Raw genomic sequence first — 15,448 nt, forward strand, 5'->3', positions numbered from 1 at the left:
TCTGGATGCTTCAATTTCTGCGGTTAACAAGAGTTTAACCTGTCCTGTGGATAATGCCCAGGTTTTTAAAGATCCAGCAGATAAGTTGGAATCTTTATTGAAAGCCTCCAGGTTCTGCGATACAACCAGCAGTAGCAGCCATAGGAGTTTGTCAGTCTTTGAAAGACCTTATGAAGCGAGTGGCTAAGACCATTCTGTTACGGAACAGGGCACCCCTGAGCAGGTACCTCCGTTGACAGACGCTCCTAGTGCTTCCCGAGGGCTCCAAGCACTCCACCAGACACCGTAAGCACTTCAGACTCCACGAACCGCCGCAGCTTGGTTAGGGGGTCTTGGCATCTCCTACCCACCCTGGACCAACGACAAGGCTCCAGGTTCCTGTGGGTGAACCTCTCTTTCCCCAGAGAGTGCAGCAGAATAAGCTCTTACACAAGCTCTTACAAGAGCTCAGTGATTCTCTAAGGGAGTATGGAAGACCATAGCAATCCCTGTAGCAGATTCCCCCAATACCGAGACAAAGCTCCGAGATGAGGGTAAAACAGGAACAACATTTATTGGAAGAACAGAGCACACTTTTATACAGAAATTGGAACATCCTTCCCCCAACAACCGCTTTCCCATTGGTCTATTGTAAAGTACTTGCAGTTCTCAATAAGGTCCTCTCCAGCATATGCAAATGAGGGCTTGAAAATGAGTCAACAGGAATTGGTCAGATAGCTTTGACCAATGCAAGGAGACAGAAGCCCCAGGGGGCAATCAATGTACACAATAGTCAGACACAGAACAATGGTTCCCTAACGAGCCCTCAATACACATTACTCTGAGTGTCAATAGACCGCCCGTCTCCTCAGAACTTCCTGTAATGCCCATATTAGGAGTTGGCTTCCTGTTCCTTACAGTTTACAGGAATACGTTTTAGCTTCCAGGAGAGGCAAGGCTCCATTAGCCACATGTTTAAAGAAACACAAAAAGAGACAAAAATGCATAACTCCCAGTCTACTGAACAGAACCCCTACATTCAACCCATCCCCAGATAGCCTGGATCTGAGCGCTCAACATATCCAAACAGCGCTCAGATGCCACAAACACAGTCAAATTGCCATGGGGATTACGTTTAGCCTGGGCTGATGAGAGGGTCCATAGTCCCATTGCAGGAGGCGAGCAACCAGGCTTCTCCAACGCCCAGTGGCGAGATTGGTCTCGTCACACGTTCCTTCTCAAGGAGAGTCTGTGGAAGATCTGTTGGATCTACCTTGCACTTTATGTTTTGCAGTGGATGCTCTTACAGGCTCCATAAGGCAAATGTCACGATTTGCTCTGATATCGATGCATATGCGCAGAATCCTTTGGATAAAAAATTTGTCTGCGGAATTACCATGTAAAAAATTACTGGCTGGCTTCCCTTTTCAGGGAGAACGCCATTTTGGTGATGATCTGGATAAGCGGGGGGGGGGGGTTAAGTTGCTACCCGTAAAAAGGAAGAGCAAGCTTCCTTCTTTCAAAATCCTCAGCACTCATAATACCAGTGCTTCTACTTCCGGACAGTGGCCTCAACCATCTGGATCTGGAACCAAGCAGGGCAGGGTCAGAAAAAGCCCTGGGCCCAGAAATCAGTCAAGTCTTCTATTAAGCCTTCTCTGTGAAGAGCCGCCCCCACTCACGTGGGTGGGGGGAAGGCTGCAGCAGTTCTCAAAGGTTTAGTTGGAATTGATCCAAGACAACTGGGTTATCGCTAGCATTTCACAGGGGTACAAGCTGGAATTTCGGCTATTCCCGTATTCCTGGTTTAAACATAACATTTTTATTGAAAGTTTTTCAGATAATACAGTAACAACAAAGTATTGGGTAAGGCCGTGGTTACATAAACAGAAGCAGTAACATCAGCTTCAAACATGCAAATACAGAAAAATTGACAATGAGCAAAAAGACATGTTGAGAGCCCCTGACATAGGGAACCCCCAACCGTAATTGTATTATAGGCATACCAGTAAGTGTAGTATCTCAATAAACCATGGGCGAGGGGGGACCTAGAACCCGGACGGAGTGGGAAGATAAAAAAAAGGAGTACCTGTCCCCCCCAATTGGAACACACTGTGAACAGGTAATCCCCAGCGTCGCTTACTGGAGAAAGCGGGCTGCCACTACCCGCCCCCTCACTACGGGGTCCAGGCCGCCAGTGTGTGGTGAGCCCATTACGAAGCAAATTCAGTCTAAAAGAAAAGCTCTCCTGACGAGCTATCATTCTAGCAAACTTTCAACATTGTGCTGAACCAGTGGGGAAAAGGAATGAGGAGAAAAATAAAAGAAGGGCTAGGAGAGGGATGGGATGGGGAAGAGGGAAGGATCTGGGTGCCCCACCAGAGGACACCAGTCAAGAGCCTTAAACTATTACAACATGTTTTTAAATCATACTACCTAATCCACGTCAGGGAACATTTTAAGCCATGCATTCCATTTGTATTGGAATGAAGAAGCTTTGTGATCTTTGTATGCTAGTAGTTTCTCCATTTCATACTGATAATTGACTCTGTGCGATTTCCCCTATTGTTGGGGGGAGAGGTTAGTTTCCAGTGTTTTGCCAAGGCTATTCAAGTTGCAAATAGTAAGTGAGCTACAATCGTTCTGCAATCAGCTCGAAATTGGTCAATACCCACACTCAAAAGAGCCAAGGCAGGGTTCATACTAACTGTGTTCCCACTCATTGTGAATATAATAGATGCAATCTGCGTCCACAGAGGCTGAATGACGGGGCATTCCCATAACACGTGCATTAAATTCCCGACTTGTCTACATTCTCTCCAGCACCACTGTGACAAATTATTATCAATCATGTGTAGTCTATGTGGGGTCATGTAATACCTGTGTAGAATCTTCTGCGTGTTGTCCCAGTGATCGACGCATGCCGAGGATGTAGCATTAGCTTTAAAAGGCGCCAGCCACTGGGCAACCGAAAAAGACCGAGCCAGATCTTTTTCCCATTTAAGCAGCATTTCCTAAAAACCCTAAACCCTTCAGGGCGATTGCAGATGGGATAAAATACAGAGATACCTTTACAAGTAGGAGAGGACTGATTCATTAGATCGTGCCATAACTTTACTGGGATACGGAGTGGGGGGCCTGTAATAGATTTGTGATAAGACCTAATTTGGGAGAGATTCAAAACTTCCATAGAGCTAGGGTTGGGAAGCATCGCAGGGGGAAAGTTCAGACCTTGTTTCCTCCACTGGGATGTGGATAGCCCCAGTATCAGGAAATGGTAGCTTGCAGTCGGGATTTGAAGAGACACACAGTTCCCGTCCCCTAAGTCTTGCTGCAATACTGGGGACCAATCAGAGACAGTAGCTAAAATGGTCGGATATTGTGGTGTCGGAATGTTACAGTCTAAACATCTGGCCAACGCTAAAGCTGGGAGGTCATGGGTGTCAGTGACATAGCGTTCTATTTGATTCCATAAATTGTCCTCCTGCGCGGAGAACCAGTATTTAGCCTGACTGAGAATAGCTGCTAAGTAGTAAGCTTTTGCATTAGGTAGGCCTACGCTCCCGTGTTTTTTTGATTCATATAATCTACAAAGGGAGATCCTAGGGTGTTTACCGTTCCATAAAAAAAAGTCTTAGAGATTTGGCAAGCGTATTGAAAAACCAAGGTGGTAGTGGAATTGGCAAAGTCCTGAAGTAGTAGAGAAGCTTAGGGAGAACCTGCATCCTATATGCCGCGATGCGACCCAACCAGGACAGGTGAATTTTTTTGATAGAGGAGAATTCCTCTGCAACGTGTTCCAGCAGCGGTACATAGTTATATTGATACAGGTTTTCGGTTGGCGTGGTCAATCCGTATTCCTGGTTTATAAAGTCAAGTTTACCGACATATCCCCTTATAAAAAGGTCTCTCTTTTTTGGCATTGGACCAGCTGAAGGCTCAAAAAGTGACAATAGAGGTTCCGGAGGATGAAAAGTTCAAGGGGTTTTACTCAAACCTATTCGTAGTCCCCAAACCAAATGGGGATGTGAGACATATTCTGGATATCAAAGCTTTAAACCAGTTTCTGAATGTTTGTACTTTCCGTATGGAGTCAATTTGTTCAGTCGTAGCCTCCGTGCAGGGAGAGGAATTTCTAGCATCCATAGACATCAAGGATGCATATCTTCCTGTGCCTATATTCCAGGCTCATCAAAGGTTCCTACGCTTTGCAATAGAGAACTGTCATTTTCAGTTTGTGGCCCTGCCCTTTGTGAAATCTTTTGGAGCTGTGGCTAACCCAAAGATCCTAGCTCCAGTATTGGCATGTTCTAAGGTCCCGAGGGATATCTATAATAGGATATCTGGACGATCTATTACTAATAGATCGATCGGCTTCGGCTCTAAGCCAAAATGTCCATCAGACAGTACAGTTCTTAGAATGTCTGGGTTGCAGCAAGAAAGGTTGCAGACCTTAAAGAGGTTGTAAACTCGGTAAAAATTTTTTTTTTTTTCTACAACCTGAAAGAGAAATACATAATGAGCTAGTATGCATCGCATACTAGCTCATCATGAAATACTTACCTTAGAACGAGCCCCCGCCGTGCCGTCCGCTCACCTCTATGACGGGCGACATGTCTAGTCGCCCGTCTTCCGGGATCGCGGCATCCGGCCATCTGATTGGCCGGAGCCGCGGTGACGTCACTCCCGCGCACGCGCACGGGTGCCGACAGTCACGGCACGGGGCTCTGAAGGAACGGCACGAGCGGCCGTTCCTTCATAGCGCATGCGCCGGTGACGTCACTGGATGCATCGAAGGTAAATATCTCCTAAACGGTACATGTTTAGGAGATATTTACAGTACCTATAGGTAAGCCTTATCATAGGCTTACCTATAGGTACAACTTCCCGAGGAGGGTTTACTTCCTCTTTAAGGATCAGGTTCGGTCCATTGTAATTCTGAGAAAAATGGATTTTTGTAAGATCTTACCGTAAAATCCTTTTCTCTTAAGCTCATTGACAGACGTAGTCTTCTTGATTCTCAAGAGCTGGGTTATGTTGTCTCCGCAGGAGTAGGACTAGGCAGAAAGACAAAACGTTCTGGCTCCACCTTAGGGGCAGTCCCTGAGGGTATATCCTCCCTCTCTCTGCTACAGGGAATCAGTTCTGTTCTAAAGCAGTAACAGAGAATTTAACCCAACCCAACTCAATGATAGAGGGGCGGGTACTACGTCTGTCAATGAGCTTAAGAGAAAAGGATTTTACGGTAAGATCTTACAAAAATCCATTTTTCTCTATCGCTCATTGACAGACGTAGTCTTCTTGATTCTCAAGAGCTGGGACATCCAGAAGCAGTGCCACAAATGAGGGGTGGGATTGACAAAATCAAATCCAATCTAGAAGGCCCAACCGGTGCCAAACTAGAAGTTTTAAAGGCTCATTATAAACAAAGAATGAGACTAAAGAAAAATTTTCCAACGGAAAAAACCCTCGAGGTAGACCACTGGTCTCCTCAAATTGCGGCCTGCAAAACCTTGCGGCCAAACGAGGCATCAGACGATGCCATTACATCAACTTTATAATGTTTAGTAAAGGTATGCACCGACGACCAGGTAGCCGCCTTGCACACCTGGACCACTGACGCCTGATGGCGAAAGGCCCATGACGCACTAAGTGCCCGAGTGGAGTGCGCCTTAACAGGGAACGGGGGCTCCCGACCCTTAATAGAATAAGCCTGTACTACTGTCTGTCTGATCCATCGGGAAATGGTCGCGGCAGATGCAGGCAACCCCTTTTTGGGTCCATCTGGGATCACAAAAAGTGAATCCGTCTTGCGAAACGAGTCTGTCGTTTTCAAGTATACCCTGATCGCCCGGACCACATCCAAGGAGTGTAAAGCAAACTCTCGCGGATGACTGGGCTTAGGACACAGGGAAGGTAACACAATTTCTTCATTCAGATGAAATTCTGAAACCACTTTTGGTAGGAAGGATGGATTCGGACGAAGAACCACCTTATCTCTATGAACCACCAGATATGGTGAACGACAAGATAATGCGGCCAGTTCTGACACCCTGCGTGCAGAAGTAATAGCCACCAAGAAGGCCACCTTCTGGGACAACGTAGGTAGAGGAATCTCCCTAATATCTTCAAAGGGAGGTTTCTGAAGAACCGACAACACTAAATTAAGATCCCAGGGGGGTAACGGCGCGTGCACTGGCGGAGCCAGATGTCGCACCCCCTGGATGAAATTCCGCACCAAGGAATGAGTAGCCAAAGGCTTCTGAAAGAAGATAGCTAATGCTGAGACCTGACCCTTGATAGTACTCAAGGCCAGTTTCTGCTCAACCCCTTGTTGCAGAAAAGCTAATATTCGACTAATCGAATAAGACCGAGGACGGAACCCCAAAGGTTCACACCATGCAATGTAGGACTTCCATGTGCGATGATAAATCTTTCTGGAAGTCGCTTTCCTTGCTTCAACTAGAGTAGGAATAACTGAAGCTGACAATCCCTTGTCCTTCAGCACCTGGGTCTCAATAGCCAGGCCGTTAAAGCCAGCGATCGTAAAGCAGTATGGAAGATCGGTCCCTGAGACAGTAGGTCCTCCCTGAGAGGAAGTCTCCACGGGACGTCCGCCACCAGTCTGACCACGTCAGCGTACCAAGCTCGACGAGGCCAGTCCGGAGCTACCAGAATTACTGGAATTCCTTCCTCCTCTATCCTGCGAAGAAGTCTTGGCAGTAACGCGAGAGGAGGGAAGGCATACATTAGCTGGTATTGCCCCCACGGGGCGATCAGTGCGTCTGCGGTTTCTGCTAGAGGATCGCGGGAGCGAGCCACGAATCTCTGAACTTTCCTGTTGAATCGTGATGCCAACAGATCCACATCCGGGGTGCCCCACCGTAGGCACAACTGGTGGAAAACGTCTGGATGGAGGGACCATTCCCCCTGATCCAGAGTCTGACGGCTGAGATAATCTGCCTGCCAATTCTCCACCCCCGGAATGAACACCGCAGAGATTGCTGGAACAAATCGTTCCGCCCAGCGAAGAATGCAAGCCACTTCTTTGGCCGCTCGGACACTCTTGGTGCCCCCCTGGTGATTGACATAAGCCACGGCCGTGGCATTGTCCGACTGGATCCGAACCGGGCTGCCCTGGAGCTGCTCGGTCCAGTGAATCAGACAAAGTCTGATCGCTCTCAGTTCCAATACATTTATCGGTAACCTGGATTCTTCCGGGGACCAAAGTCCCTGGACAGATAACTGACCGAGAATTCCTCCCCATCCGGATAGACTGGCATCCGTGGTCACTGTTGTCCAATATATTGGCAGAAATGACTTTCCCTGGCTGAGCATCGGAGACCGAAGCCACCAGACCAGAGACTCTCTGGTCTGTTTGCTCAATCGGATCTGATTGTCCAGGGATTCCGGATTCCGATTCCATCTGAGAAGAATCTCTTGCTGAAGAATTCGGGTATGGGACTGGGCAAATGGGACTGCTTCGAACGAAGCCACCATCAACCCCAGAACCCTCATGCAAGTCCGAAGGGAAGACCAGCTGTTGGACAGTAACAACTGGACTGCTGATTGAATCTTTCGGAGTTTCCCTACCGGAAGAAAAACTCTTGTCCTGACTGTGTCTAGAATTAGACCCAGATATTCGAGCCTCTGGGTGGGAACCAGAAATGACTTCTGCTGGTTCACCAGCCACCCGAATTCCTGTAAAGAAATCATAGTAATTTCTATGTTTTGTAGCAAGGTCTGAGGAGACTCTGCATGAAGCAGAAGATCGTCTAGGTAACCAAGGATCGATATGCCTCTTTGGTGCAGAAGTGCCAACATTGGGGCCAACACCTTTGTGAAGACCCGCGGAGCCGTGGCGAGACCGAAAGGTAACGCCACAAACTGATAGTGGTTCTCTTCTACGGAAAAGCGTAGAAACCGCTGATGTCCTGCGAAAATGGGAATGTGAAGATAGGCGTCCTTGATGTCTATGGACGCTAGGACATCCCCTGGATGCAGGAAGGCTGCTACTGTGCGAATGGACTCCATTCTGAATCTTCTTATGTTGACAAAAGAATTGAGTGCTCTTAAGTCCAGAATTGGACGCACTTTGCCCTCTTTCCTGGGTATTGTAAATAGGTTTGAATAAAACCCTTGAAACCGTTCTGTCCAAGGAACGTGGACTACCACTCCTTGTTGTAGTAAATCTGTGACTGCTCTCCGCAGATCTTCTAAACGATCTGAGGATAGTCGGATATTGGAAGGGAAGAATCGCGCCGGTGGGAGAGATCGAAACTCGATCTTGTACCCTGACCTTATGACTTCGCAAACCCATTTGTCCGGGATTCTGGAAAGCCATGGATCCGGGAACCGGCGAAGACGTCCCCCCACCCCAGTTATGGGTGGGGGCGCACCTTCAGGCTTTGGACGGTTTATCTTCAGGTCTGGAGGGGGCGGGCTTTTGCTTGCCCGACCAACGACCCCTGACGCCTCCTGCAGGAGCTTTGGAGGACTTAGTTTTTTCACCCGCGGGACGAAAAAACCTCTTGTGAGCAGAAAAAGAAGGCCCTCGTCTTTGACGAGTTCCTTTACCTTTAAAATTTTGCGGTAAAAAGGTGCTCTTTCCACCCGTGAGATCCTTAATGATCTCATCTAAGTTGGCTCCAAATAGACGCTCTCCTAAAAAGGGGATATTAGCCAATGCTTTTTTGGAACCTTGGTCGGCTAACCAACCTTTTAGCCACAGTGTACGCCTGAGAACCACTGCTGAGACTGATGCTCGCGCCAATAATGGAGTGGCGTCTAACGCCGCATCACACACAAACTGTAACCCCTGTATCATTTGTTCCAACAAATCTGATACCGCCTGAGGGACCTCTTCTAAGTCCCGGCGTAACCACTTGGTCCATTCAGTTACAGCCTGCGAAACCAGACCAATAGCTATTATAGGTCTGAAAGCTGATCCAATCAAGGAAAACATGGTGCGAGACATAGCTTCTATCTTGCGATCCACTGGATCTTTAAAAGACGGAGCGTCTTCTAGAGGAATAACCGTGGCTTTATTCAATCTAGCAATAGGTGAATCCACCACAGGTGGTTCTGTCCATTTCTTAATGAGGGTTTCCTCAAACGGATAACGCCTGTCAATGCGTTTAGAAATAGTAAAAGTGCGTTTTGGCAGACGCCATTCTTCTTCGATTGGATTGCCAAAACATTTGGGCAATGGAAAAACCTTTGCCACTTTGATGCGTTTTTTAGTCCCAAAAGGGATTTCAGTTTCAGCTATTTCCGATGGAATACCCTGTAACCTTAAGGTTTCTTGAACAGATACAATGAGTGCGTTTACCAACGCTTCCTCTCGGGCTATGGCGGATGCCGAAACATCCTCCTCGCTGTCTGAAGAGACAGGACCCGAGACACCAATCCCAGATGAAGTACCTGCAACTGCAGAAATAGGCTCAGAGTCTGAATCCGAGGTTTCAGATAATAAGGGGTTAGGCGGGGGTCGCTTTCTTGCGCCCTGTCCCTGACAAGCCACTTCCACCCGGGACACAAAAGTTTCCATAATAGCTGACAATGATTCAATTGTCAGTGGGGTGCTGGAGGATCCCGCAGACCCCTCGAGGGGATCCGGAGGAGATACATGAGTGGCAGGGTCCATGTTAATTCAGGACACCTTTGCCAGCAAAAACAAAAAAACTTTTTCTTTTTTTTTTTTTGTGTGTCTCCCCCTAGCGCAATAGCGCCCCTCAGAGTACCTGCTTCTCGATCCCACAGAGAGAGAGAGGGACCCCCAAGGCTCACCAACCGATGCAGTGCAGTTTCCAACCAACTGCAGTCAGCGTCTGTCTTACACAGACTGGAAGGAGCTGTTGCTTTTTCCCGGGTAGAAGGACGTGGCTCCGCCCCCTGTGTACGCCTTCCGGCGTTCCCAGCTCTCCACGAGGTAGCTGGGCTCACAAAACATGGCCCCCCCCATAGAAGAGACATAAGACTCCAAAAACATGGCGGCCGGCGTGACCTGAGGACATACCTGCACTTGGTCTACGGCAAAATGGCGGCGGACCGCCGAAATCGTTTTCCCAGCACATCCACCTGCATCTCTGCTAAGAGGCGATATATGGATCTACAGGAGATACACTACAAATAAGGTAGGATTATACCTCCTATGTCTGCTGTAATGTTACAGTCTGCTGGGTAGAGTGTTAGCTCTCAAACCAAGTCCACTTCCCACAAACACATGCTGTATTACAAGGGGGACTTGTAAGTATCAGATATATACTGACCATATATGGAGGGGCCCATAATACATACTGCCTCATAACGAGGAAAAAAGGGAACGTTTACTCACCATACCGAACCGACAGGCACCCTCTCTTTACAATACCCTCTCCACCGGGGTGGGGGTTTGTGGACCACTCCGGACGCCTCGACTCTCTGATTCCTGGCGTCCAAGCGAGACTTTTAACTCGCAAGGTCAGTCCCTCCACTGGGACTCCGTCGCGGCCGACCCAGCGCGGAGCTCTGGTCTGCACGCGCTCGTAGGCAGAAAACCGGGGTGACCACTGGATCTCAACATCCAGCCCGTCGCCCGGCCCCGCATACTTACTTGAATGTGTCGCGGCCGACCAAGCGCAATGCCATGGTCTGCGCGTGCTCGTAGGCCGGCTGGGGTGACCACAAGTGTCGCCCAGTCCGGCATTTTTGCTTGAAGATCTCACAGGAAAACACTGGAGAAAAACTACCTAAAAAAATGTCTTTTTCTTAAAGAAAAAAGTCTTGCCAGGACCAAAAGATCCCAGCAAGGAACTTAGGTCCTTACTCCTGACTAGACAGAAAAAAACTGATTCCCTGTAGCAGAGAGAGGGAGGATATACCCTCAGGGACTGCCCCTAAGGTGGAGCCAGAACGTTTTGTCTTTCTGCCTAGTCCTACTCCTGCGGAGACAACATAACCCAGCTCTTGAGAATCAAGAAGACTACGTCTGTCAATGAGCGATAGAGAAATACTTTCTTCCAGTGACTTTGAAATGAGTCACTATGATGCCAATCTCTCTGGCTGGGGAGCAGTTCTGGAGGAAGCCACTGTCCTGGGGAAATGGTCTTGGGAAGAGAAAAGTCTCCCAATCAACATTTTGGAAATCCGAGCAGTCAGTCAGGCTTTGAAGTTGAAGAAATTTGTGTCCAGGACGCCTTTCCTCCAGTGCAGCTGATACCACGTCTATTGCGCAGAATCCAGCCAGAGGGGAAACCAATAATTGTGGTAGCTCCGGCCCAGCAGGGCCGAGTAGGGTTTGGTTTGCACGAATCCAGAGATTGGCAGTGATGAGGCCTTGGGCCCTTCCACTGTGCCCGGACCTACTCTCTCAAGGTCCGATATTCCACCCTGCTGTACAGTCCCTAAATTTGATGACTTGGCTAATGAAGCCTTAATCTTGGAGGAGTGGGGTATATCTGGCCCTGCAGTTCATACACTGATAAATGCTAGAAAACCAGTCTCTAGAAACATTTATTACAGAGTCTGGAAATCCTACATTGCCTGGTGTGAGGCCAGGAAATGGCATCCCTGCAATTATATCATCGGAAGAGTTCTAGCTTTCCTTCAAACAGGAGTAGATATGAAGTTAGCCTTGAGCACTATCAAAGGGCATATTTAGCCTCATCAGTTTTCTTCCAGGAACCCGTCGCTTCCCATTCATTGGTTCAGACCTTCGTCCGGGGAATGTAACGTTAGCTTCCGCCTGTGAAGCCACCATTATGGCCTTTGGACTTAAATTTGGTTTTGTCACTTTTGCAAAAACAGCCTTTTGAGCCCCTGTGCAAGTTCCCCTGGTTCTTTTTGATTGTGATAACTTCAGCTAGAAGGGTATCGGAACTAGCAGCTCTTTCTTGTAAAGAACCATTGTTGATATTTCATCAAGATAGGGCGATTTTACATCCACACCTAGGTTTTTTGTGGTTTATGCCTTTCATTTAAATCAGGACATTATACTACCTTCCTATTTTCCAGATCCTCACTCTCTTGATGTAATGCGTGCACATAATTTTACTTACAGGAAACAGCTCAGATTCGTAAGACTGAGACCTTGTTTGTGCTGCCAGAAGGCCCCAGTAAGGGGTTGGCAGCATCTAAATCTATGATTTCTTTATGGATTCGCCAGGTTATTACCCAGGCGTATGATTTAGTAGGGAAAGGTCCACCTTTTCCTGTAAAGGCACATTCTACCAGAAGAGTAGGTGCCTCTTGGGCACATTGCCATCAAGCCTCTATGGCTCAGATTTGCAAGACCGCGACCTGGTGGTCGGTGCATACGTTCACCTGTTTCTATCGCAGTGCTCTGCGGGCAGTGGTGTAATCCTTTTTTTGGGGTCAGATGGCGGTATTTGTTGGTGTCCTCCTCCCCTCACATGCATTGCTTTGGGACATCCCATACGTTATGATTTATGGCTCTGTGTCCTGTGATGAATGAAAAGAAAAATAGATTTTTTTTAATACAGACTTACCTGTAAAATCCATTTCTTGAAGTATATCCTGGGACACAGAGGTCCTTCCCCTCTTTTATGGGGTCTTTATTGTTTGCTACAAAACTGGGGTACTTTCTGTGTGGGAGGGGTTATATAGGGGGGCATCAATTCTGATTGGCTGCCAGTGTCTTTCACCTAAAGGTGGCTATATAACCCAAACGTTATGATTTATGGCTCTGTGTCCCGTGATGTACTTCAAGAAATGGATTTTACAGGTAAGTCTGTATTCAAAAATCTATTTTTTTCAAGGCACTGCATATTAAAATAATCATGTTTTGTTGATTTTGACTTTTGCTGCATGCATCTCTCTTCAAGGAGTACCCGGACAATCTGGATAAGGGCTGTATAGAATAAGTTTATTTACAAAAACAACATCTTATAAAACACTACAGAAGATATTAGAATATATAATATTAAAAATAATATGGACAATAAATAGAAGTGAATAAATAATATAAGATTGAGCGAACAGCAACTTTAAGGTTTTTCATTTTATAAATTTAACATTTGTGACAACATGTAAGGTTCTAATACTTAAAGTGGTTGTTTTTTTCCCTAATGTTTTGCCTGCATTTATGGTAAAAAATGTCCCAGTACTTCTATCGCCCCCTCAACTCCCTATACTTACCTGAGTCCTATCTTGATCCAGCACTGTGCCCGTCTGCATCAGCAGTGGTTTCTGTTCCTCTTCCTCACAGGACACAGAAGCAGCAGTGGGAGCAATTGGCTCTTGCTGCTGTTAATCAAATCCCATGAGGAGGGATGGGGGGGGGATGGATCCAGCTGTGCTGTTTGCGTCTATGGACACACACAGCCCAGCTTGGGATTGGGACCACAGGTGTGCCACCATAGCAAGAAACTTGCTATGGGTGCACACACAGAAAAGAAGGAGCCAGGAGTGCCAGCGGGGGAGAGCAGGCACAGAACAGGTAATTATAACATGTTTGTTATTTTAGAAGAACACATTTTAGCCTTTACAACTGCTTTAAAATTCTGTCATTTGCTAATCTTATCTTCTCCTTACCAACATTTAGAGCATCAAGTACTGTAAAAGACCACGTGTAGTAGGACTTTTTATCAAGTAGGAAGAGATTGTCTATGTATGTACTTACTTGGATACATCTAGTAAAAAGTCATTTAGCTCAGTTTGTTTGGCCAATCCTCTGCATACCTATAACAATTCGGGGGAAAAAGAAAATCAATGTAAAAAAATATGCAAATGGGAATAACATAAATCGCCACCGAAAATATTATATATTAACCCCTTCACGACCAAGGTCAAAACAAACCAAACAAAAATTCAATTTTGCAACTTTGTGTGTTAGTGCAACTGTACATATCATCACAACTACGTTGTGTATACAGGTAGATTATACCTTCTTTTTTTCAGGACAGTTTGCACTTTAATTTAGTGCTACATTTTGGTGGATATCTCCTGATCTCAATTATGAGAGGAAAAATAGCCCATAATAGTAAAAGAAATGTTTAAAGTTTAGCTGTATATTTTTATGCCACTCAAAAATGTGTACTAATACTGCGCTATGGATGTATGATGTTTACCCTCAATCCAAAATGCTGCTGTTCAAAAGTAATTAGAAAAAATGAAAAAAAAAAAAAAAAGGACACACAGCGCAAATCGGAATATATAAAGGGACTGGTGCCAGAATTCTTGTGTAGGTGGGTGAAAACTGTGCAATATTGTAAATAAATAAATGAATAGTAAATTAATAAATTAAATAATTCATCCTAATCTGAATCATACAGTGCTGTGAAATCAAGTGCAAATACATATGCGTGATAGAAGGCAAATCAATATACCATACAATGGTGCATAAATAACTTAAATATGAATAAATGAATAAATAAAAGTTCCAAAAAAGTCCTTAAGCAAGTAGCCAGTGAAGGTGCAATGTGCTAAAGGGCTCTTTATTGTACAAACTGGTGACAATCTGTGCCAAAAAGATAAGATGCAATGGTGAGGGGTTCCACTCCCCGTGGATACTTCCACTTACCAGACTGCCAGGACCCCTTAGCAAAATTGCATGCGAGTCAAACGCACTTAGTCCGGTGTGGGTCTTTTCTTTTCCTTTGAGACTAGTCTTGTGGACTCCAATACCCAATCTTTCCTCAATAAGCCAAAGAATGTGGGACCATAGGAGGGAAAAACTCAAGATAGTGTAATCCCGTTTCATAAGCTTTATTAAATAATGCAGAAAAAACTCACATTTCAGGAGTGATAACAAGCCTTCAGTGAAGATACAATCTCCTATGCAGAAAGGACTTCTGGACTTGCGGTGACTGCACGGGTAGCGCTGGTCCCGGTTAGCGCTCCACCGAGACCAGAAGTGACGTAAGCTTCAAACGTGAGCCAGAAATTGCGTTGACGCAGGAGGAAAAGAAAAGACCCACACCGGACTAAGTGCGTTTGACCCACATGCGATATTGCTAAGGGGTCCTGGCAGTCTGGTAAGTGGAAGTATCCACGGGGAGTGGACCCCCTCACCATTGCACCTTATCTTTTTATCACAGATTGTCACCAGTTTGTACAATAAAGAGCACTTAAGCACATTGCACCTTCACTGGCTACTTGCTTAAGGACTTTTTTGGGACTTTTTTGGAACTTTATTTATTAATTTATTCATATTTAAATTATTTATGCACAATTGTATGGTATATTGATTTGCCTTCTATCACGCATATGTATTTGCACTTGATTTCACAGCACTGTATGATTCAGATTAGGATGAATTATTTCATTTATTAATTTACTATTCATTTATTTATTTGCAATATTGCACAGTTTTCACCCACCTACACAAGAATTTTGGCACCAGCCACTTTATATATTCTGATTTGCGCTGTGTGTCCTTTTTTGTCATTTTTATGCCACTGCCATGCTCCACCACCAAAAACCCAGCAAAATAAATTCTCCTACCGCTAATGGTATCACATCTTTTTCT

General features: G+C 46.0%; 1 protein-coding gene across 2 annotated transcripts in view; it reads right to left on the bottom strand.

Moving 5' to 3' along the window:
- Positions 1-15,448, bottom strand: part of PDE10A (phosphodiesterase 10A) — a 796,398-nt gene that overhangs the window by 245,375 nt on the left and 535,575 nt on the right. For both annotated transcript variants that reach the window (XM_082252527.1, XM_082252528.1), the window contains exon 9: positions 13,601-13,659. In XM_082252527.1, coding sequence (XP_082108653.1) covers positions 13,601-13,659 — 59 coding nt within the window. The remainder of the gene's footprint in view (positions 1-13,600; positions 13,660-15,448) is intronic.

This window comes from Pelophylax lessonae, assembly GCF_965119305.1.
Source record: "Pelophylax lessonae genome assembly, chromosome: 3".
NCBI classification, from domain to species: Eukaryota; Metazoa; Chordata; class Amphibia; order Anura; family Ranidae; genus Pelophylax; species Pelophylax lessonae.